The sequence below is a fragment of the Ahaetulla prasina genome, chromosome 16, assembly GCF_028640845.1.
Source record: "Ahaetulla prasina isolate Xishuangbanna chromosome 16, ASM2864084v1, whole genome shotgun sequence".
NCBI classification, from domain to species: domain Eukaryota; kingdom Metazoa; phylum Chordata; class Lepidosauria; order Squamata; family Colubridae; genus Ahaetulla; species Ahaetulla prasina.
Genome location: NC_080554.1, coordinates 436458 through 458537, shown reverse-complemented (window position 1 = coordinate 458537; position 22080 = coordinate 436458). Strand labels below are relative to the sequence as shown.

Genomic DNA, 22080 nt, shown 5'->3' with positions numbered 1-22080 from the left:
TGGGGCTCCTAGAAAAAAAGATAAAATTCAACCCCTCCTGAAGGGTCTATATCTACCTTTGTAATCAATATGGTAGCGGCAAAAATCTCTTTCCCCTTTTTTTTTTCATTTTCCTATGCAAAACTCAGCCATGTTGCCACTTCAGTATCTACCAAACCAATGAGGCAGGATGGACTCTTCCTGCCTTGTAACGCCAGTGCTGGTTTTGCCATTGTCCAGATTCCCTCCCCCCCGGGTTTTCAACCCAGAGGACCTCAGTGGACAGCCTGTGATGTCCCCTGATGGGGGGGGGGCTTTCCCGGAGCTGCCCAAAATCTCTTTGGCTGCCCAGGGACCCTCTGCCCTTTTGCCCTGCCACCCAAGGAACCAGGGAGTGCCCGGGATTGGGTGGCTGCGGAAACAGGGCGTTGGGAGGCGAAGAAGAAAGAATGCGGCTGGTGAAGCTCACAGGAGGGTGTGTCGAATTTATAACGCAGATCTGAGCAGCTTCTGGACAGCTTTCCCTGCTGGAGCCGAGAGAGGATGGCAGAGGGTTCCAAGCTCCAGTTGTTTGTCAAGGTAAGACTCGCTCTCCCTTCCCTCTGCCGCTCGGGCCCGGATGCTCCAGAGGGAACCTCGGGTGATGTGGCCAAAGCCACCGATTGGAGACCTGGAGGAAGAGCCTCCAGATGGTCCCATCTGCTAAGGGAGTTGCCGGAGAGGCCATAAGCTGAAGAGCAGAGTGGACAGGCCTCTCCTGGCCCCCTCCAGCCTCTGGCCTTGGAGCAGGTTGTGTCTGGACGGGGCCCTTCCTTGCTCCTAGCCTCTGCTTCGTTTCACACAGCTGGGAGGTGGGCCCTCTGGGTCCAGCTCGCATTCGGACATCCCCAGGCAGGCTTTCCCCTCAACAACCGGCTGGAGGGGACCTGCAAGCCCTCCAGTGTGGCTCCCGGGGGTTGCATCTTGCAGGGAGGGGCTGGGAAGTCCTGGCGCACCTTTTTCCTCCAACGGGCGGCTGCAACGGTCCTATTTCCCCCACTTGGAGCCGAAGGGATCTCTTTGCGTGCAGCTGTGTTCAGAGGAAGACTGCCCAAATCCATTTCGCAAAACGAAACTGCCAAATCCCTGCCTTCAGGCACCTGTCCTGGCCGAGGGAACCTCTCTTGTCCAACCTGAAACGCTGCCTCGGTTTTGGATTTGGCTGGGGAACAATCTGATCACAGCCGAGAGGTGGGGCGGGGGGGGCGCTCCCTGGTCCCCCGCTGGGTGCAAGGAAGCTGGTTGGGTGGGTGTGAGAGGCATACCCAGCGCCCATGTTCCCACTGAAAGGCAGGTCAGGAAGGGGCTGCGAGGCTTTAGTGCCGACGAGGCTCAATTAAACGGCGGCCGAACCGTCTTCCCATTCCATCAACGCCTGCGCGGATCCAAAAATAACTAGCCTACGAGGAAAGAATTGACAAGTGTTGAAACTGGACTGAAATCCCAGGGAGTTTTGACAGCAGAGCGAAGGCTTAAATGTGTGTGTTTCTGCTGCTGACCTACTTCACTGGCACAGTCCTGGCTGGGAGGATGGGATTTGTAGTTCCATACGTTCGGTGATTGGCTTTAACCCTAGTCTGCCCAAAAGGGCATTGGGGTCCCCAGGAGCTCATTTCTCCTGCCAGAATGTCTCTTGACTGCCCTCCCTGCCTCGTTTAGGCCAGCACTGATGGAGAGACCATAGGGCACTGCCCCTTCTGCCAGCGCCTTTTCATGGTCCTGCTGCTCAAGGGGGTGCCCTTCACGCTGACCACAGTGGACACCAAGAGGTAAGGGCCAAAGGAAGGGGCGACGTCTTGCCTGCTGACAGTTGGCAATGCTGAACCTTTGATCTGCCCCCCCCCACAACCCACCCAAATCCCCTGGCAGGTGATGGGGATTTCCTCACTCACCTGGGGTTAGAAAAGCTGCCCTAGAGTCCAGGGTGGGGGGAGGGTGTTTGGGTTTGGGGGCTATTGGGCTCTGCGTGTTCCAGGGAATGTCCCTTGTGGGGATACAGAAAGGGGGGGACCCTCCATTTCCCAGGCTCATCCCCCTTTTTGATCCCCCCTCCCTCACAGGTCCCTGGATGTCCTGAAAGATTTCGCCCCGGGAGCCCAGCTGCCTGTCCTGCTCTATGACGGGGAACCCAAAACAGACACCATCAAGATCGAAGAGTTTCTGGAGGAGACCCTGAACCCCCCTGAGTAAGCGGTGGAGGTGGGGGGGCACCCAGTGACCCAACTCCTTGGGGGGGGGAGTCCAAGAGAGAAGAGAAGCAAGAGCCTCCTGCCGGCTCTCCTTTCTCTCTTTTCAAAGGCAAGGCAGGATTCTGCCCATTGTGCAGATGGGGAGACTGAGGCAAGGAGCCGCAGCAGTAAGCATTCTTCTGTCTTACCCCGCAGGTTTCCCAGCCTGGCGCCCAAGTACAAGGAGTCCACCTTAGCCGGGAATGACGTCTTCCACAGGTTCTCTGCCTACATCAAGAACCCGATACCAGCTCAGGACGAAAGTGAGAGGGAAGGGGCTTTGGACTACAACCCCCATCCTCCCTGGCTAGCGTGTGCCAAGGCCCTTAGTTCAGTCCAATCCTTTGGGGGAATCAGAGAAAGACTGTGCTGAGCCACTGAGGCTCCATTTGAGGTCTGGAGAGCAGCGCGGAGGTGGCCCAGCCGCCTTCCTTTAAATTTGCACTCGGGGACAAAGTGCGGGAGGGCAGTACAAGAAGAGGCAAAGTCCTTCCCTGCAGGGGAGACAGGCCGGGCACAGACCCAACAGGAGGAAAATCTTCCCTTGGTCAGCGAGTTGAGTGGCAGCCGATGGAGCGAGGGGGCAGGGGTCCACCAAAATGGCCCTCCGTCCCTAAAAAAAGGGATGTAAGCAAGTGGTCGTGACAGAGACACAGCTCTGAGCATCTCAAACACCAGAGCAAAACCATCTTTAGAATGGAGCATCTTTAGAAGCTGAGGCTTGGTTGGGCTTGGAAGTCAGGCCGGCTGAATCTTTGGCTTCCGAAGAATTTGCTGAGTAGCAAGCGGATCAAGGCCCCACAGATAGAGGCAGTCTATCTGTGCATTCCTCTGCTGCCATTTGCCCCAGAGGCTAACTCCTCAGGTGTTTTTCCCACAGCTCTGCTCCACGGCCTCCTCAAAGCCTTCCGTAAGCTGGACCAATACTTGAACACCCCTCTGGACTACGAGCGGGTGCGAGACCCTCAGCTGGTCATCTCCCGCCGGCGGTTCCTGGATGGGGACCAGATGACCCTGGCTGACTGCAACCTGCTCCCCAAACTCAACATTGTTAATGTGAGAAGGCAGAGCCCCCTTCCTCTCCTCCCCAGTGGGTCCCACCGGCTGCTCTGGGCACCCTTTTCTGCCGGGCATTTCCTGGGGCCGAATTCCCCACCGCCTCTCCTCTAGGAGCACCTAACGTATTCAAGGAAGGGCGGGCCTCTCCTTCACCCCACCCTCCAGGGAGCCATAATTATCCCAAAAAGCAGCACAAACAAAATTTGGTATCCCGGGAATCTCAACCTTCCAGTTTGGGTTCATCTTGAAAACAAAGTCAGCGGAATAAAGGAACGGCCTGCCGCCTTCTGCTTTGGGAGGCTCTGACTTTGGCTTCCCTCCCTTCTCCTGCAGGTTGCGTGCCAGCACTACCGCCAGGCGGGCATCCCCAGAGAGCTGCGGGGCATCGGGCGCTACCTGGAGTGCGCTGCCGAGACCAAGGAGTTCCAGTACACCTGTCCAAACCCCCAGGAGATCATCCAGGCCTACCACGGCGTGGTCAGGCAGCCCTAATAGCCACGCCCCGGCTAAAGTTGGGGTCTGGCTAGCTTGGCTGGCCGCCCCCTGGCTCCTCTTCCTTCTCTCTCAGAGCCACTCATAGTGGAAGAAAGCAGGGCAGGTCCAGATCAGTGGGACCCCCGTGGGCACGGTTTTTAGGCGGATCCGGCATCGCCATCTTCCTCTCCCACCAAGGCAGTGGGTGCTATGCCAATGGGGTCAGGCCCTGGCCCTGCCCTTGGGCAGCACTGGCAGAGCCAATGTGCTGTGGTGGTCCCTGGCTAGCAAACCTGCCTTCCTTCTCTGGAGGGCTCCCCTCTCTTCCTCTTGACCAGATTCAGCCCGGAAGATTTGAGGGAGGACAGTCAGCTCCCTTCACGCCTGCAAAGAGGGCCTGAAGGCCTTGAAGTGGGGCTGGGGGCTTCTTAGAGAGCTTAGCTCACCTGAAACTGTGACAGACCCTCGCTGGAGCAGCCCTGCACATGATCTGGCTTGCGCGGTGTGTGTGTGTGTGTGTGTGTTTCAGAACATGTCTGCATTTCCACATTCTCTCTTCACCCATGGCTCTATTGAAGTGCAAAACTCTCTCCCCCAAATGTCCAATGCTTTAAATGTCTTTCCCCAAAATTAAATAGACGCTAATATATCAATAGAGAATATAGAATCCGTTGATTTTTGTGTCCTAGGCAGACTTCTCTCCCTGCAGAATTGGTTAGAATTGGAATATTTGCTTCCTGTTGTCCAAACTCCATCCCCCCCCCAGCAGAATTTACTCCCACTTGCCTAGACTTCTGTCCCCCTCCCCCACTCCAAAGAATTTGGCCCAGAAAGAACAAACCCAAAAGTGAATAAAATCAAGCATGTATTTGACACCTTCTTTCTATATAATACATATAAAAATATACCTGGTGTAGTTTAAGGCTTAAATAATTTTAAAAATATCCATGCTGAAGCAGTTCTTTCCCATTTGATTTGGAAAACGGTTCAGGCGTCTTCGAAGTCTACCCCCATCGGGGTCTTCTTGCTAGAGCGAAAGGGAAGCCCTGGGTGAGCATCCTTCACACCTCCAAACGCCCCTCCCCTCCCTCATTCTGCCCCCCTCCCTGGCAGGAAGCTCAGCACTGCCATCCCCAGAAAGAATGGGCGCTGACTGGCAGGGAGAAGGAAGCTGCTGGGGCCTACTGAGCAATGCTGGATTTGCACACCTGTCATCCTCTACTAGTTGGGAGCGATAGGAATTCAAGTCCAACATCTGGAAGGAGGAACTAGGGAGAGAAGCCTCTCCCATCACATCATCTGCCTGACCAAAACTCTGCTCAAAGCCCAATCTCAGCTCTGCCAGAAACAGGGACGAGAAACCGAAGGCAGAGCTGACGATCCCAATGACACGGAGCTGTCTGAGGCCCCCCCCCCCACCGACAGAGCCAGCCAGGTTCCCAGAATTGGCATGGACCACGGAAGGAAGATGTGCCCCTCGCTGGAGAAGTTCCCAGAGACGGGCACGATGGGTCAGCTCCATCCGAGCAAAGGGACCCGTGCAGCCCAAGGACTTACCTTCTGAATCCAGGGTTAATAAGGGACTCCCCAGGCAGGCGCCGCTTGATCGGACCAGCTTCTCCTCTGGGCTTCCGCGGACTGAAGTCTGTGGGGGGCAGAGAAATCGCAGCGACATCTTCCTCGCATAACCCAGACTTAGGGGGCTATTCTGGGGGAATTGCTATTTTTCCAGCAGTTTGGAGCATCCAAGGAGGGGGATGACGGTGCCCCGCCTAGGGTGGCACCCAACATTGGCACAGACCTGACCCGGGGACCGTTTCTCCCTGAGAAAATGCCCTTTCCCCTTGGACCCATTCAGGCATTAGTGTAACTGGGTTTCTACAATCTGGTTTTTCTGGCCTGGGAAGCCAGATCTTTTGAAAGGGAGGGGCTGGGTGCAGGTTGTGTCAGCTTTCGTCTCTCTCTTCTGGACTGGTTTGATTGGGAGGGGCAGAAGTGCACCGTTCCGACTGGATGCCGCCTCTTACCTGCTCCCAAGAGACTCTGGCTTGGTGAGATCTTTTCCGGGCTCCTGAGGGCCACGGAAGTGGCAGCGGCTGTGCCCTCTGGGGAAGGAGGAAGAAGAGGAGAAGCAGTCAGGCCCTGGGGCCCCCTGAACCCCAAAACCCTCCAGGCCAAAAGGGGCCTTTTCCTTTGGTCGACCATATTTCGGCTGGGCAAAATGTTCCTTCAAACGTGCTTGTGGTTAAACTGCCCTGGGAAGCAATTTCTAGAGAATTTAACAGGAGCTTCAGTCACACAGGAAACCCCCCACCCACCCACATGCCATGCCCGTTCTTTGCCTTCCTTTTTTTTTTTTTTTTTTTGCCAAAGTTCAGGGGGCTCTGCTTCCCTGCCCCCCCACCCCCGAACGCCCAGGCCCTCTTCAGGAACCCAGCTGCACCTTCCAGGCGTTTCTCCAGCGTCTGCAGCTGCTCCACCAGGCCAAAGGTGAGGTCCTGCAGCTGCCTCCTGGCCTCGGGGAGGGAGGCTTTGTCCAGGTCGAAGGTCACGCTCTGCCCACCGTGCTGGACCTGCAGCGTGGCCTTGCCGTCATGGAGGGTGAGGAGGATGGGCGTCTGGCCCTGCAAGATTTCCCTGTAGAGAGTGGCGGTGTGACCGGCTGTGCCCAGGAGGTGCCAGGAGGCAGAGCTGGGAGGGCATCGCAGCGATTCTGAATTAGGAGGCCGAGGAAGGGAATTCACTTCCGATCTGGGGAGTCGGCGGTAGGTGGCCCTGCATGAAAACAAAGGGCGCCACCTCTCCGCCAGCCCTGGCATTTCCCCTTCCGCCTTCTTCCCCCCAGTGGGCTCTAAGGGGAGCCACCAACTGTTGAAGTAGCCACGAGGGATGGAGAAAGCGGCCCTCCTGCGGAATCCGTCCTGGGAAGCGAGGCAGGGAGCAGAACCATGGCCAGCGGCCCACTCACCGCAGTCTGGAGAGGCTGCCGGCGGGAGAGCCGGGCTCCTCCTGCGCGAAGAGAAAACTTCAGTCAGCCCCAGGGCGCGCGAGGGGGGGGTGTGTGGCAGCGCAAAGGACCCCAGACCCAGGGAGAAGCACAGGGGACCCTCCGCACCTGTCCGTTCAGCTTCTCCGAAGAGACGCTGCAGCTCCAGAACTCGCAAGCGTCGGTCAGCCTGCGGGCAGAGAAGGAAGGAAGGAAGGGAAACGGTTGGCCAACAGGGGCTTCTCCCTGGCAGGAGCCCGGCGGCGAGGAGGGCGGGGGTTCCCAGGCTGGACTCGTCTCTGCCAGCCTCCAGATCCGAGAATAAAGTGGCAGAAAAGGGGGAGCTTCTGAGAATGGGTGGCAGACATTTTTAGGGGGGAGTTTCCAGGCCCTCTGCACACGCTCGGGGGCCAAGGAAGAGGTTGCCGGGGGCAGATTCGAGCGCAAGGGGGTCCCGACGCCAAAGCGCCGTTCCGCACTTACTGCAGCCTCGCAGAGGAGCCTCCGTCTCCGCAGAAGCAGAGGAACCGCCGCCCTCCGTGGCTCAACACGCGCAGCGGCCCCGGCGGAGCCATCGCTCCGGCCGGCCGCTCCCGATCGGCGCGCCAGGCTCCGGCAGAGGCATCCGCCCGCTAGACCCGGAGAGGCAGCGGCGCCTGCCGGCCGATCTCCAAAGCGGCTGCTCCGGCCGCCTCCGCCGGCCCTGCAGAGGGAGCTCTGGCCGCCCGCCGCCCGCGAAGGGAAGAGGCCATGCCGCCCGCCACGGCAGCCAACCCGGTGAGTGGCTCGGCCAGCTGCGTCTCGCGCGGGCGCCAATGGACGGGCGGGCTGCGGGCAGCGGCCGCTGGGCGCGGAGCAAGGGGGAGGCGCGGGTGGGGCAGAAGGCGAGCGAGGGGGGCGCCGCTGGACCCCGGGTGGGGTGCGACTCTGACCCGGGCCCTTTCTTCCGCGCTGCAGGACTACGCCTTGTGCCAGGCTTTCGTGCGCCTGAAGGGACTGGCCGTGCTCGCCATGGGTAAGCCCCTCTGCCCGGGGGTCCCGGGGTGTGCGTGTCCTTGGGCCGCGCCTGAGTAAACGGAGAAGGGCAAAGGGGTGGGGAGACTAATCCGTGCTGCCTTGTGTCCATGCAGGTACCGGAGTGGCCTTTGCTGTTCTCAGGAAGCCCCTTCCCCTCCCCTGGAGCGCAATCTTCTCTCTGGGTTGGTATTTCTAGGGAGCGCTCTGCCCCCCCCCCCGAATCCCAGAGGCCAACGGGCCCTTGGGGTGGTGGGTGGGGGCGGGCTAAGATTCTTTTGCCTTTGCTTAATCTAGCAAAGTTCCCTGCAGCTTTGTGTGTGTGTGCGTGCGTGCGCGCGCGCGCGCCATCAGAGATGAGATTTCCCCTTTTGGGCTTCCCAACTCCAACTCTGATTGGAGGACCCCTTGGATTTGGAAGAAAGGCGATTTCAGTGGCACTTTTCTCTTCTTGGGCTCCTGCAGCTCTGGCTGCCTTGCCCAGCTATGCCATCACCCGGAGGCAGCTGAAGAACTGTGCTGACTTGTGGGACTTCCAAACCCCCCCACAAAAGTAGCCCAAAGGTGAGCAATGGGGGGGGGGCTTTGATTTGAAGCTGTTCAAAGGCTGCAGCCACTTTGCAAATATCAACCAGGCAGGGCACCGAAGGCCGCTTAGGAGAAGCAAAGCAACCACTTGGGATTTTGTGCCTTGTGTGAGAACAAGGTAGCAGGTGCCAGGCCTGCGCTGAGTATCGCCCCTGGCAAAGACTGGCAGATTTTATGCCCTTGGAATAAAGGACACTCAGAGACCTCTGGCTGGGTTGCAAAATTATTTATTAATTGTATTTATTAATTTTGGATTAGATTGGCTGCTCCGCTCATGCAAAGATGAAGGGGGACAGAGCCCCCCCCCACAACTCTGCAAAGGCCCTTCAGAGTAGCTGTTTAAAGATCATTTAATCACGTACATTTTCTAAAATGCAAACCTCTTTGTCGAGGTAGCAAATCAAAAGCAGAGGGATGGACTAGATGCGCTTTGGAACCCCTCAGAAGAAAAAACCCCATCAGCTGAAGCAGCCCCCTAAGCCACAGCCCTGATTTTCATTTCTGTGAGCTTGTAGGAGTATTTGTAACCTTTCCCCGTCCTCCAGTTGATGCCGTCCGCATAAGAGTTGTGTTCCCCCAGCCAGTATTTCCCGTTGAGGTTGGAGTAGTGGCATTCATTGTACCACCAGGCTCCTTCGTACATCTCAGCGCAGTTGAACTTTAGAGTGTCCGGCTTCCTCTCTTGGGTGGAGAAGGGCATGTGGTTGTGGTAGGATAGAGAGTCGCCTGGGGGGAAGAAGGGGTGGGTGGGTGCCAAGAAGGCCTGCCCAGGGCATCTCCAGGGCATCAGCCCCTCAGCCAGGGAGGGAGGTCCTTGGCCAGATTGGTGCTGTTCAGCCCAGAAAGGCTCATGGAGAGGGACTTTTTGGGGAACTCACCTGCGGTGCCCCCTGTAAAATTGCCCAGAGTCAGCCAATACCAATCGGATTCGGCTGCCACCTGGAAGGATCCTACCTGGAAGGCAAAGGAATGTTTATTTTCGAAATCCATGAAGTCAATACGCAACTCATTCTCTCCTAGGAAGGAATTGAGGAATCAAGTCCACTCACTTGTAGAAAGGGGGTGGACGGTATGCCAGCCGCTCAGGACCATCCCCTGGACCAAGAGCTCCTTGCAGCTTCGGGCACCTGGGCAGAAAGAGAGGCAGTAGAGGGGGGCGCTCCCTTCCCCCAGGGGCTTGGCCCAAAGCCCCCCCACTTCCTCTCTGATTCCTGGGGGGGGCTGACTCAGGGGCCGCAGCTGGTTGGCATCCAAGATGGCCAAGGAGTTGCAGTGTTTAATTTTTAATTAAAACATTGTTTTGGGGAAAACTCATGTTTTATGTTTCCCTTTTTGAAGCCAAGGGTGTCCCTCATCAGAAGTGACTCTTGTAGATGCTATAAGGACCTTGTGGCATCATTGAGTTTTCCAGATATTTGGGGAGGGGGGACAAGGAAAGGAAGGGCTAGGATACAGCCCTTGCTCACCTCGCTTGCACTGGAGAGCATCCAGCCCCTCTTCATCTGCAGAAAAAGAAGGAAGAAAAGAAAAGTCAATTCCTACATTCTAACCCACCCCCATGTGGAAGGCAAGGCCGGGGAGGGGGGAGATCCTGCCATGCTGACTTGAAGGGAGGGGGGCTGTGGCTCTACCATGGAGCTTCCAGAAGTTGTGAGCGCTCCGTTTAAGAAGAGGGTGGACAGCTATTTGTCTGGAATGATATGGGGGGAGGGTCTTTTGCTTGAGTAGAAGGTTAGACTAGAAGACCTCTAAGGTCCCTTCCAATTCTGTTATTCTGTATTCTGCAGGTCTGACACACAACAGCCTGGAGTCCCTTTCGGTCTCCCTTCAAGCCCCATTGAGCCCATTGGGGGGGGGGGGCTGAGCTGCATGTCACAACCAGGGGACCTTTTGGCTTTGCTGGGAGGGGCCACAATTCTTACCAATTTCTCCTTTGTCGCCTTTATTCCCTGGAAGGCAAAGAGGAAGAGAAAGGTAGAATTCCCCCACTTTCTGGGGGTCCAGCAGCCTCAAGAGAGGGGGCTCAAGAGAGGGGGGGCAAGCAGCTGAGGAAGGAACCGGGCAGAACCCCAGAAAAAGGTCCCCCCCTTCTGCTGGGAGGGGGGGAAATGACTGGCACCCTCTCTGCCCAACCCCCAGAGCCCCTCCCCATGAGCTGCTCACCCTGGGGGTCTCCAGCCATTTCAGGGTGGGGTCCCTTCCATTTGAGAAATGTCTCCAACTATGGCAAAACCGAATGACATCATTCATGATTTGCAGAAACACAATTTGTGTGTGTGTGTTGGCACCAGGGTGGAAAAAACGGAGCTGGAGAAGCAGAAGAAACTCTTAGCTTTCTCTCCAGGTTTTCCTGCCTCCCCTATTTCTCCTGAGCGAAAGGACAATGGTTACAACATCACAACCTGCTTCCTTGTTGATCACGACACACAGACTTCACAGGCTGCAGGTTCACTTATCTTAATCGTCCCCATTTCTGGAGGGAGCCCAGCCCATCTGCTCCAAAGCAAAACCACAAGGGAAACTTTGGGCTGCTCCCAACTGGGAGATTCCAGGTGGTCCCCTTTCCCTGCTAGTAGTTTGGTCAGCTGCTGTGAATCCCATGAAGAAAAAGCTCTGGTTTCAATCCAGATTTGGAGACATTTTTCCTATGCCAACCTTCTGGGAAATAGCCAGGAGATGCCTCCCTCCTCAGCCTTTGGGCCACTAGAGACATTCTCCTTTGCATACAGGTGTTGCCTTTGACACATCTGGACCTTCTGCATCTTTGTTCAAGAGGAGCACAAGGGCTGGCATCCAGTTGTGAACTGAATTCAAAGCGGCACAACGTGTAAAGATACAGCATGGATGAGAGCAAAAGTCCCTAAAAGCCACTTGGGGAGGAGGAAAGAATCAAGTAAGATTGGAAGTTTTTTCCTGGCTGTTTTCCCCGTTGCTCTCATCCTCAACCATCAGGGCTCCAGGAAGGCCAGGTCCAGCTCTGACCCACAGGTGCCCCCCTTGCCCCACAGCCCAGAAGCTCCAGGCAGGTGCCCGGGTAGTGAAGCACCAAGTGCCCTCCAAGCAGACTTTCGGGAGCTGCTCCCTTTTTCGGCTTCCTTCTCCTCAAAGGACGGGCTCCCCATCTTTCTTAAGGCAGCGGGCGAGGAAGAGACGGTGGCTGAGGTGAGGTGGCATCTTTAAGGGCACTGAATCCCTGGTTTCAGCACAACCCGGAGTGTAAAATGCGGCTCTGATTGGGAAAGTAACGTTTCCGCTTCAGATCACCAGGATCTTGTGCAATTAAAGTTATTTTGCTTGTTAATCCGTAAAGTAAACAATCAGGCAACATAACTAGTTCTCAACCAGTCTTTCCGGATTTTGCCCTTCCAGGGATGGGGTGCATTTCCTGGTTTTTCTGAGTTTGTGAGAGCATTTTATTTATTCTGAGATTAATGGTGGGCAAAGAGATGCTTCCGGACCACTTTGGTTTTCTGGTAGAAAGGCAGAAGGGGACTTAAGAGGTTCTGCTGGGCTGGTGCCAAGAGAGCCAAGGGCTCCCCAGGAGTGCCAGACTAAGCACCTGTGAGGGAGGAAGGACTGGTCACTCGACCCCGGGAGAGGCCAGATGGCCAGCACAGCCGAGGTGGGAGGCGACCCTCTTCAGGAGAGGAATGAGGAAGAGCACCCAGAACTATTTGGTTTGCTGAGTTTTATTTATACTTTAGTTGACAAACAAGGCTTGGCCTTTGCCCTCTGGCTGGCACCAAAGGAGCTGCCCACGGTGGGGGGGGGGCTTTAGCAGAGATGGGGGTCTTCTTCCTTTCGCAACTGGGGTGGTGGTTTTCTGGCAAGGACCCCTCTGTGCCCCGAATCTGCATTCCTTCACCTTGACTCCTTAACAGCTTGCTGTGGAGGAGAGAGAAGAATCGGTCATCCCAGGAGGCGGAGGAGTTCTTCTCTGATGCCCTGGTGAGCCTTTAGTCTGGGCTTAGCATGGAACCATGAGTTGACAGGTCTTCCCAGGAGAGCTTCTGCTGGCCCAGAAGAGGTGGCCGTGAAGGACCAAAGGGTTACCTTTCAGTTCGCTGTGCAAGATCTCTCCAGTTATCCCCATCGAGGTGGCAGCGGCCCTCATCTTCCTCTCCAAAAGTGGAGTAAAGCCGGGCTGAGTACCTAGTGGCAAGGAAAGAGGTGGGGGGTTGGCAGGAGACCTCAGGGAGGGAGCTGCTCTGGCTTTCCCCCCCACTCCCCAATTCCCTGGTTGAACTGCTGGGACAGATGGAGAGAATCGGAGGGAGGTGGCCCTTTACGGGCAAGAAGCAAAGGGAGGGGCCTGGCGTTGCTGTCAGCAATGTTAGAAGGGCGAGGACGAGGGTCTCTCCTCCCCCTCTCACACCCAGCTCTCTTACCTGCAAGCGCCAGGAAGGTGTCCTCCTTGTGGGGGCCCCGCGTGATGTAAACGATGAAATAGGTATTATAATCCGTTTCCACGAAGCGAAGGGTGCTGGGGGCTTCATTGCAAAAAGCGGCGAGAGGTTTGGTCTCCTTCGGGGCGGGAACCCTGCAAGCCCCCACCCCACCCCCGCCTGTCCCAGGAGAAGCTGCCACCCTCCCTGGGGGCCTCGGCCCCGCCCGGCTTCTTCCCCTGCCTCGGGGTGGGGGGAGCGGAGAAAGCCTCTTGCGGAGAGGTGGGGCGGTTCCCACCGGGCTACTCGGGGTCGCCAGTTGGGCAGGAAAACGTCTCTTCCTCGCCAGCCCCGCGTGAAAGCTCCCCGGTCAGCAAGTCCGGATGGAAGCGGGAGGCGAATTCTCCGCTCACCGGCGGTCACGTAGTCCCCAGGATGTTGCTGTTTCTTCAGCTCCACCTCTTGAGTCGTGCATCTGCCATTCCTGGAAAGAAAGAAAAGGTAACCGCATAAACCTTTTGGGGGCGGGAGGGCCGCGGAGGGACCCACTTCGGTCCTCTTCGGGGACGGGAACCTTCGGCCAAGCCAGCCAGGCTTGTCCTTATGGTAGCTCCCAAAACGTACACGGGAAATCTAGTGGTGTACTTCAGATTTCCATTTGGCTGGGCCTGAAATCGGAATGGATGGAACGCCACAGTCTTCTTCGGTCCGATAGGAATGGTTAGAATAGGATACCAAGCCTTGGCAATCTAGGAAAGGAGAAAGCAGGAGAATTCCTTAACACTGAAGGCACTAACCCAAATCCTTCCTGCCAGACCTAATTAAACCGTTTGGAATGGGAGTCAACCCTTGCATGACTGATGATGTTCCTTAGTTGGGAGGTGAAATGTCTCCCAGCCAGCCCGGAGAGCACCAGGGACCCCACAGTCCCCCCTGGGGTCCTCTTCCACTTAGAGTTGGGAGGAGGAGAACTTCTGTCCAGGATCCCCAGCTCTGACCCTTTTGTTGTTGAAATTCGACATAGTGGGGAACTCCAATGTGGCTCCCAGCCAGCAGACCTCAGCCAAGAGGAGGCTGCCCAGCAGGAGCTTCATGGCTGCAACTCTTTTGGCCCTCTGGCTGCTCAGCCTCGTCCCTTGCCCCTTTTATCCTCCCGAGGCTCCTCCAGGTGAAGCCACCCTTGTCCAGGAAGCTATGGAAGGAGGACGGCACGGACCGTTGGCAGAAGCAATGGGCCCCGGGTGGCTGCCCTTCGGAATGCATCCGGATGGGACGTTCCCTGCAGAGAGAGCTTGGGAGCATCGCCTTCCTTCCTGAGCAGCCTGGGTGGGGGTCACAGTCATGCCCAGAAGAAGCCCACCGAGCGCTTCCCGGACTGTAGCCTTTGCTCCCCAATATCCCTGTTTGACCTGCTGAGGATGGGTGGGTGGAGAGAACGGAAGGGGGAGGAGCAAGACAAAGAGAGGGAGGGGCTTCCCTTGGGCCACAGATGCTTAGGGTCAAGGCCTGCCAAGAATCGGAGACTGAGGGAGGCACTGCTGGACCCCAGGTGGGGAAAGATTCTGTCTCAGGGGGTCTCTGCCGTGCTGCAGGAGTACGCCTTTCGTGAGGCTTTCATGCACCTGAAGGGGCTGGCAACCAGAAAGACTGGTTGAGAAGTTATTACGTTGTCCGACTGATTACTTTACAGATTAACAAGCAGAATTATGTTAATTGCACAAGATCCTGGAGATCTGAAGCGGAAACGTCACTTTCCCAATCAGAGCCGCATTTTACACTCCGGGTTGTGCTGAAACCAGGGATTCAGTGCCCTTAAAGATGCCACCTCACCTCAGCCACCGTCTCTTCCTCTCCCGCTGCCTTAAGGAAGATGGGAAGCCCGTCCTTTGAGGAGAAGGAAGCCGAAAAAGGGAGCAGCTCCCGAAAGTCTGCTTGGAGGGCACTTGGTGCTTCACCACCCGGGTGCCTGCCTGGAGCTTCTGGACTGTGGGGCAAGGGGGGCACCCGTGGGTCAGAGCCGGACCTGGCCTTCTTGGGGACAGGGAATAGAGCCAATCTTATATGATTTTTTTTTCCACCTCCAGAAGTGGCAGAAGTGACAGTTCCTGCCGAACTGTCAGCAAGCGAGGTCAATGTGTTTTGATCAAGCAGCTGGTGGGGTTAGGAATAGTGGAATCCCTCCTTAAATTCCAGCCTCCGCAAATAAGAGCCGGAGGGTCCAGGGGAGGCACAGCCCAGCTGGCACCATGGGCAGAGCTGGCAAGCGAGGAGCTCTCTTCCTGCTCTCCCTGATAGCCGCAACCTGCAGAGGAGCAGAGAAGTCCACCTGTCCAGGTGAGCGGCAGGCAGGTGAACTCTTGAGGGCGGAAGAGAGCATCACCACCCTCTGGAGATGGGAAATAAAGTTTTTTCACCCCAAACGGTTTCCTTCCATTCCCGAACCCAAGATTCTGGCCCTGGGTAGCAACCACTTTGGTTTTCTGGTAGAAAGGCAGAAGGGGACTGAAGAGGTTCTGCTGGGCTGGTGCCAAGAGAGCCAAGGGCCCCCCAGGAGTGCCAGGCTAAGCACCTGTGAGGGAGGGAGGACCGGTCACTCGACCCCGGGAGAGGCCAGATGGCCAGCACAGCCGAGGTGGGGGGGGACCCTCTTCAGGAGAGGAATGAGGAAGAGCACCCAGAACTATTTGGTTTGCTGAGTTTTATTTCTGCTTTATTTGACAAACAAGGCTTGGCCTTTGCCCTCTGGCTGGCACCAAGGGAGCTGCCCACGGGGCTCCTTTAGCAGAGATGGGGTCTTCTTCCTTTCCCAACTGGGGTGGTGGTTTGCTGGCGAGGACCCCTCCGTGCCCCGAATCTGCACTCCTTCACCTTGACCCCTTAACAGGTTGCTGCTGTAGGAGAGAAGAGAGAAGAATCGGTCATTCCAGGAGGAGGAGGAGGAGGAGTTCTTCTCTGATGCCCTGGTGAGCCCTGGTGAGTCTGGGCATAGCATGGAAACATGAGCTGAAATGAAAGAAGCTTCTGCCCAGGACTTCCCAGGAGAGCTTCTGCCGGCCCAGAAAGGTGGCCTTGAAGGACCAAAGGTTACCTTTCAGGATGGTGTGCAAGACTTCTCCAGTTATCCCCATCGAGGTGGCAACTTCCCTTAACCTCCTCTCCAAAGACGGCGTCACAATGAGCTGAGTGGCTAGGGGCAAGCAAGAGGAAGTGGGTGGGGGGTTGGCAGGAGACCTCAAGGAGGGAGGGAGGGAGGGAGCTCCTCTGGCTCCCCCCCCCAAATTCCCTGGTTGAACTGCTGGGACGCATGGAGAGAATCGGAGGGAGGGGCTTCTGCTGGGGCCAGATGCGGTTGGCAGGAGGGGGGAGGGGATATGCCTCTCCAAGGAGGTTCCGGTTGGCACCCTAAGGATGGTGGAGGTGGCCCTTTACAGGCAAGAAGCAAAGGGAGCGGCCTGGCTTTGTTGCCAGCAATGTTAGGAAGGGCGAAGTTAAGGATGGTCTCCCAACCAGTCCTCTACCAGCTCTCTTACCTGCAAGCATCAGGTAGGGGTCTTTCCTCTTGCTGCTCCACGAGTTAAAAGCGATGAAGTAAGTATTATAATCCGTTTCCACGAAGCGAACGTTGGTCATGACTTCATTGCAAAAAGTGGCGAGAGGTTTGATCTCCTTCCGTGCAGGAGCCTTGCAAGCCCCCTCCCCACCACCACCTGTCGCAGGAGAAGCCGCCACCCTCGCTGGGGGCCTCAGCCCCGTCCTGCTTCTTTCCCTGCCTCGGGGAGGGGGAGGGGGTTTCTCTTGGAGAGGTGGGGGCAGGCTCAGCCCCTGCCCTGCCCAGAGGGGTCTTCCCGGGCTTGCCAAGGGCCCCCGGATGATGCCTGTTGTGGAGAGGTGGGGCGGTTCTCCCAGTTGGGCAGGAAGCCATTTCTTCCTTGCCAGTCCTGCGTGAAAACTCCCCAGTGGGCCAGTCTGGATGGAGGCGGGAGGGAATTCCCCACTCACCAGGGTTGGGGATCCTATACTCCAGTTCCTCCAGTTTCTTGATCCGCATCTCTAGAGTCTTGCATTTGCCAACCCTGGAAAGAAAAGGGAACTGCATAAACCTTTTGGGGGTGGGAGGGCCATGGAGGGACCTTCTTCAGTCCTCTTTCGGGGACTGGAACCTTCGGCCACGCCAGTGAGCTTTTCCTTATGGTAGCTCCCACATCGTACTGGAGATATATATAGGTGTACTTCAGATTTCCATCTGGCTGGGCCGTTAATCTGAATGGATGGAACACGTCATTCCGCGTTGCTCCAATAGGAATGAATAGAATAGGATACCAAACCTTGGCAATCTAGGAAACAAGAAAGCAGGAGAATCTGTTAGTACTGAAGGGGAGGCGTTCCAAAACCCAAATCCTTCCTGCCAGGCCTGACTAAACCGTTTGGAATGAGAGTCAACCCTTGCAGGACTGATGATGTTCCTTAGTTGGGAGGTGAAATGTCTCCCAGCCAGCCCGGAGAGCACCAGGGATCCCACAGTCCTCCCTGGGGTCCTCTTCCACTTAAGAGTTGGGAGGAGGAGAACTTCCGTCCAGGATTCCCAGCTCTGACCCTTTGGGTATCGAAGTTCTGCAAGATAGGAACTTTAATTTCGGCTCCCAGCCAGCAGATCTGAGCCAAGAGGAGGCTGCCTAGCAAGAGCTTCATGGCTGCAACTCTTTTGGCCCTCTGGCTGCTCAGCCTCGCCCCTTGCCCCTTTTATCCTCCCGAGGCTCCTCCAGGTGAAGCCACCCTTGTCCAGGAAGCTATGGAAGGAGGACGGCACGGACCGTTGGCAGAAGCAATGGGCCCCGGGTGGCTGCCCTTCGGAACCCATCCGGATGGGACGTTCCCTGCAGAGAGAGCTTGGGAGCATCGCCTTCCTTCCCGAGCAGCCTGGGTGGGGGTCACAGTCACGCCTGGAAGAAGCCCACCAAGTGCTTCCCAGCCTGTATCCTTTGCTCCCCAATATCCCTCTTTGACCTGCTGAGGATGGGTGGGTGGAGAGAATGGAAGGGGGAGGAGCAAGACAAAGAGAGGGAGGGGCTTCCCTTGGGCCACAGATGCTTAGGGTCAAGGCCTGCCAAGAATCGGAGACTGAGGGAGGCACTGCTGGGGGACCATGTGACCATCAAAGGGTCAGGGGTGGGACTCTTGGGTTTGTATAACTGGGAAAAGAATCCGGAAGTTCAGTTTTGGAATTTCACTCATCGTGTGCCAGTTTCCTCATGCTAGTAAAGAACTCTGAAAAACAATGGCTTCTGAGTTTTTTCATGCAGAAGAGGTTTTTCTGGAACCTTGACAATGCCTTTCGTGAGGCTTTCATGCACCTGAAGGGGCTGGCAACCAGAAAGACTGGTTGAGAAGTTATTACGTTGTCCGACTGATTACTTTACAGATTAACAAGCAATATTACGTTAATTGCACAAGATCCTGGAGATCTGAAGCGGAAACGTCACTTTCCCAATCAGAGCCGCATTTTACACTCCGGGTTGTGCTGAAACCAGGGATTCAGTGCCCTTAAAGATGCCACCTCACCTCAGCCACCGTCTCTTCCTCTCCCGCTGCCTTAAGGAAGATGGGGAGCCCGTCCTTTGAGGAGAAGGAAGCCGAAAAAGGGAGCAGCTCCCGAAAGTCTGCTTGGAGGGCACTTGGTGCTTCACCACCCGGGTGCCTGCCTGGAGCTTCTGGGCTGTGGGGCAAGGGGGGCACCCGTGGGTCAGAGCAGACCTGGCCTTCTGGGGGACAGGGAATAGAGCCAATCTTATATGATTTTTTTTCCACCTCCAGAAGTGGCAGAAGTGACAGTTCCTGCCGAACTGTCAGCAAGCGAGGTCAATGTGTTTTGATCAAGCAGCTGGTGGGGTTAGGAATAGTGGAATCCCTCCTTAAATTCCAGCCTCCGCAAATAAGAGCCGGAGGGCCCAGGGGAGGCACAGCCCAGCTGGCACCATGGGCAGAGCTGGCAAGCGAGGAGCTCTCTTCCTGCTCTGCCTCATGACCACAACCTGCAGAGGAGGAGAGAAGTCCACCTGTCCAGGTGAGCAGCAGGCAGGTGAACTCTTGAGGCGGCAGAGATCATCACCACTGTCATGTCCCACTCCTGCTGGACGGCCGGGTCAGGGAAATCAGTCAGGCTTGCTTTGCAGCTCTGCCCAAAGTCCTAGCAAAGTCCTCAGAGCAGACAGGAGACCAGTAAGTGACTTCAGCAAGATAAGTTCGACTTTGCCTGACTCAGAGACTGCCAGAAAGCAGATCCTTTATAGGCCATGGGGTGTGGCTCCATGACTCAGCCTCAAGGCCTCCTTCCTTCTGTTGCCTCCGCCTATCCAGTCTTCTGATGCGAGGTCACTCCAATCAGCTGTTGTTGAGTAAACTTTCCTCAGGCTCACATGCTGTGGAGGAGGAGGAGGAGGAGTTCTTCTCTGATGCCCTGGTGAGTCTGGGCATGGAGCCAGGGCTGGGAGGGAGGAGGAGGAGTTCTTCTCTGATGCCCTGGTGAGTCTGGGCATGGAGCCAGGGCTGGGAGGGAGGAGGAGGAGTTCTTCTCTGATGCCCTGGTGAGTCTGGGCATGGAGCCAGGGCTGGGGCCAGATGCTGTTGGCAGGAGGAGGAGGAGCTCTCTTCCTGCTCTGCCTGATAGCCGCAACCTGCAGAGGAGCAGAGAAGTCCATCTGTCCAGGTGAGCAGCAGGCAGGTGAACTCTTGAGGGCGGCAGAGAGCATCACCACCCTCTGGAGATGGGAAATAAAGTTTTTTCACCCCAAACGTTTTCCTTCCATTCCCGAACCCAAGATTCTGGCCCTGGGTAGCAACCCCTTTGGTTTTCTGGTAGAAAGGCAGAAGGGGACTTAAGAGGTTCTGCTGGGCTGGTGCCAAGAGAGCCAAGGGCCCCCCAGGAGTGCCAGGCTAAGCACCTGTGAGGGAGGGAGGACCGGTCACTCGACCCCGGGAGTGGCCAGATGGCCAGCACAGCTGAGGTGGGGGGCGACCCACTTCAGGAGAGGAATGAGGAAGAGCACCCAGAACTATTTGGTTTGCTGAGTTTTATTTCTGCTTTATTTGACAAACAAGGCTTGGCCTTTGCCCTCTGACTGGCACCAAGGGAGCTGCCCACAGGGCCCCTTTAGCAGAGATGGGGTCTTCTTCCTTTCCCAACTGGGGTGGTGGTTTGCTGGCGAGGACCCCTCCGTGCCCCGAATCTGCACTCCTTCACCTTGACCCCTTAACAGGTTGCTGCTGGAGGAGAGAAGAGAGAAGAATCGGTCATTCCAGGAGGAGGAGGAGGAGGAGGAGTTCTTCTCTGATGCCCTGGTGAGCCCTGGTGAGTCTGGGCATAGCATGGAAACATGAGCTGAAATGAAAGAAGCTTCTGCCCAGGACTTCCCAGGAGAGCTTCTGCTGGCCCAGAAAGGTGGCCTTGAAGGACCAAAGGTTACCTTTCAGGATGGTGTGCAAGACTTCTCCAGTTATCCCCATCGAGGTGGCAACTTCCCTTAACCTCCTCTCCAAAGACGGCGTCACAATGGGCTGAGGGGCTAGGGGCAAGCAAGAGGAAGTGGGTGGGGGGTTGGCAGGAGACCTCAAGGAGGGAGGGAGGGAGGGAGCTCCTCTGGCTCCCCCCCCCAAATTCCCTGGTTGAACTGCTGGGACGCATGGAGAGAATCGGAGGGAGGGGCTTCCGCTGGGGCCAGATGCTGTTGGCAGGAGGGGGGAGGGGATATGCCTCTCAAAGGAGGTTCCGGTTGGCACCCTAAGGATGGTGGAGGTGGCCCTTTACAGGCAAGAAGCACAGGGAGCGGCCTGGCTTTGTTGCCAGCAATGTTAGGAAGGGCGAAGTTAAGGACGGTCTCCCAACCAGCCCTCCACCCGATCTCTTACCTGCAAGCATCAGGTAGGGGTCTTTCCTCTTGCTGCTCCACGAGTTAAAAGCGATGAAGTAGGTATTATAATCCGTTTCCACGAAGCGAACGTTGGTTGTGACTTCATTGCAAAAAGCGGCAAGAGGTTTGGTCTCCTTCCGCGCAGGAGCCCTGCAAGCCCCCTCCCCACCACCGCCTGTCCCAGGAGAAGCTGCCACCCTCGCTGGGGGCCTCAGCCCCGTCCTGCTTCTTTCCCTGCCTCGGGGAGGGGGAGGGGGTTTCTCTTGGAGAGGTGGGGGCAGGCTCAGCCCCTGCCCTGCCCAGAGGGGTCTTCCCGGGCTTGCCAAGGGCCCCCGGATGATGCCTGTTGTGGAGAGGTGGGGCGGTTCTCCCAGTTGGGCAGGAAGCCATTTCTTCCTTGCCAGCCCTGGGTGAAAACTCCCCAGTGGGCCAGTCCGGATGGAGGCGGGAGGGAATTCCCCACTCACCAGGGTTGGGGATCATATACTCCAGTTCCTCCAGTTTCTTGTTCCGCGTCTCTAGAGTCTTGCATTTGCCAAACCTGGAAAGAAAAGGGAACTGCATAAACCTTTTGGGGGTGGGAGGGCCACGGAGGGACCCGCTTCAGTCTTCTTCGGGGACTGGAACCTTCGGCCACGCCAGTGAGCTTTTCCTTATGGTAGCTCCCACATCGTACTGGAGATATATAATGGTGATCATCAGATTTCCATCTGGCTGGGCCGTTAATCTGAATGGATGGAACACGTCATTCCGCGTTGCTCCAATAGGAATGGTTAGAATAGGATACCAAACCTTGGCAATCTAGGAAATGAGAAAGCAGGAGAATCTGTTAGTACTGAAGGGGAGGCGTTCCAAAACCCAAATCCTTCCTGCCAGGCCTGGCTAAACTGTTTGTAATGGGAGTCAACCCTTGCAGGGCTGATGATGTTCCTTAGCTGGGTGGTGAAATGTCTGCCAGCCAGCCCGGAGACCACCAGGGACCCCACAGTCCCCCCTGGGGTCCTCTTCCACTTAGAGTTGGGAAGAGGGGAACTTCCGTCCAGGATTCCCAGCTCTGACCCTTTGGGTATCGAAGTTCTGCAAGATGGGAACTTTAATTTGGGCTCCCAGGCAGCAGACCCCAGCCAAGAGGAGGCTGCCCAGCAGGAGCTTCATGGCTGCAACTCTTTTGGCCCTCTGGCTGCTCAGCCTCGCCCCTTGCCCCTTTTATCCTCCCGAGGCTCCTCCAGGTGAATCCACCCTTGTCCAGGAAGCTATGGAAGGAGGACGGCACGGACCGTTGGCAGAAGCAATGGGCCCCGGGTGGCTGCCCTTCGGAACCCATCCGGATGGGACGTTCCCTGCAGAGAGAGCTTGGGAGCATCGCCTTCCTTCCCGAGCAGCCTGGGTGGGGGTCACAGTCACGCCTGGAAGAAGCCCACCAA

The 22080-nt window shown here is 56.6% G+C and overlaps 4 protein-coding genes across 13 annotated transcripts; 2 read left to right on the top strand and 2 right to left on the bottom strand.

Moving 5' to 3' along the window:
* Nucleotides 1–326: 326 nt before the first annotated feature.
* On the top strand, nucleotides 327–4439 carry CLIC3 (chloride intracellular channel 3). The gene is made up of 6 exons (XM_058158933.1): nucleotides 327–558; nucleotides 1678–1787; nucleotides 2079–2204; nucleotides 2403–2509; nucleotides 3127–3302; nucleotides 3639–4439. The coding sequence occupies exons 1-6, from the start codon at nucleotides 523–525 to the stop codon at nucleotides 3795–3797; spliced, it is 714 nt and encodes a 237-aa protein (XP_058014916.1). The 5' UTR covers nucleotides 327–522; the 3' UTR covers nucleotides 3798–4439.
* PAXX (PAXX non-homologous end joining factor) lies at nucleotides 565–7490 on the bottom strand. 5 transcript variants are annotated; one of them, XR_009152262.1, is made up of 9 exons: nucleotides 7249–7490; nucleotides 6895–6955; nucleotides 6748–6788; nucleotides 6223–6416; nucleotides 5807–5884; nucleotides 5337–5424; nucleotides 4988–5047; nucleotides 4688–4806; nucleotides 565–1418 (listed from the first exon to the last, which is right to left on the bottom strand). XR_009152262.1 is itself a non-coding variant. In XM_058158934.1 (8 exons), exons 1-8 carry the CDS (start codon nucleotides 7338–7340, stop codon nucleotides 4767–4769), a joined length of 654 nt encoding a protein of 217 aa, XP_058014917.1. In that variant the 5' UTR covers nucleotides 7341–7490; the 3' UTR covers nucleotides 4627–4766. The 5 variants fall into 5 exon arrangements, 2 of the variants coding, with proteins under 2 accessions (XP_058014917.1, XP_058014918.1); XR_009152263.1 differs by lacking the exon at nucleotides 4988–5047; XR_009152264.1 differs by lacking the exon at nucleotides 565–1418 and having other exon boundaries at nucleotides 4627–4806; nucleotides 4988–5117.
* On the top strand, nucleotides 7354–17873 carry TMEM141 (transmembrane protein 141). Of its 6 annotated transcripts, XR_009152266.1 has the most exons (7): nucleotides 7356–7542; nucleotides 7723–7780; nucleotides 7896–7964; nucleotides 8245–8343; nucleotides 11097–11260; nucleotides 15637–15725; nucleotides 17506–17873. XR_009152266.1 is itself a non-coding variant. In XM_058158939.1 (5 exons), the coding sequence occupies exons 1-4, from the start codon at nucleotides 7516–7518 to the stop codon at nucleotides 8334–8336; spliced, it is 246 nt and encodes an 81-aa protein (XP_058014922.1). In that variant the 5' UTR covers nucleotides 7354–7515; the 3' UTR covers nucleotides 8337–8343; nucleotides 15637–15973. The 6 variants fall into 6 exon arrangements, 4 of the variants coding, with proteins under 4 accessions (XP_058014922.1, XP_058014923.1, XP_058014921.1 ...); XR_009152265.1 differs by lacking the exon at nucleotides 17506–17873 and having other exon boundaries at nucleotides 15637–15973; XM_058158939.1 differs by lacking the exons at nucleotides 11097–11260; nucleotides 17506–17873 and having other exon boundaries at nucleotides 7354–7542; nucleotides 15637–15973.
* LOC131186190 (ficolin-1-like) lies at nucleotides 8604–12460 on the bottom strand. The gene is made up of 7 exons (XM_058159535.1): nucleotides 12421–12460; nucleotides 11095–11171; nucleotides 10290–10316; nucleotides 9834–9869; nucleotides 9417–9606; nucleotides 9246–9317; nucleotides 8604–9093 (listed from the first exon to the last, which is right to left on the bottom strand). The coding sequence occupies exons 1-7, from the start codon at nucleotides 12458–12460 to the stop codon at nucleotides 8843–8845; spliced, it is 693 nt and encodes a 230-aa protein (XP_058015518.1). The 3' UTR covers nucleotides 8604–8842.
* Nucleotides 17874–22080: the final 4207 nt, after the last annotated feature.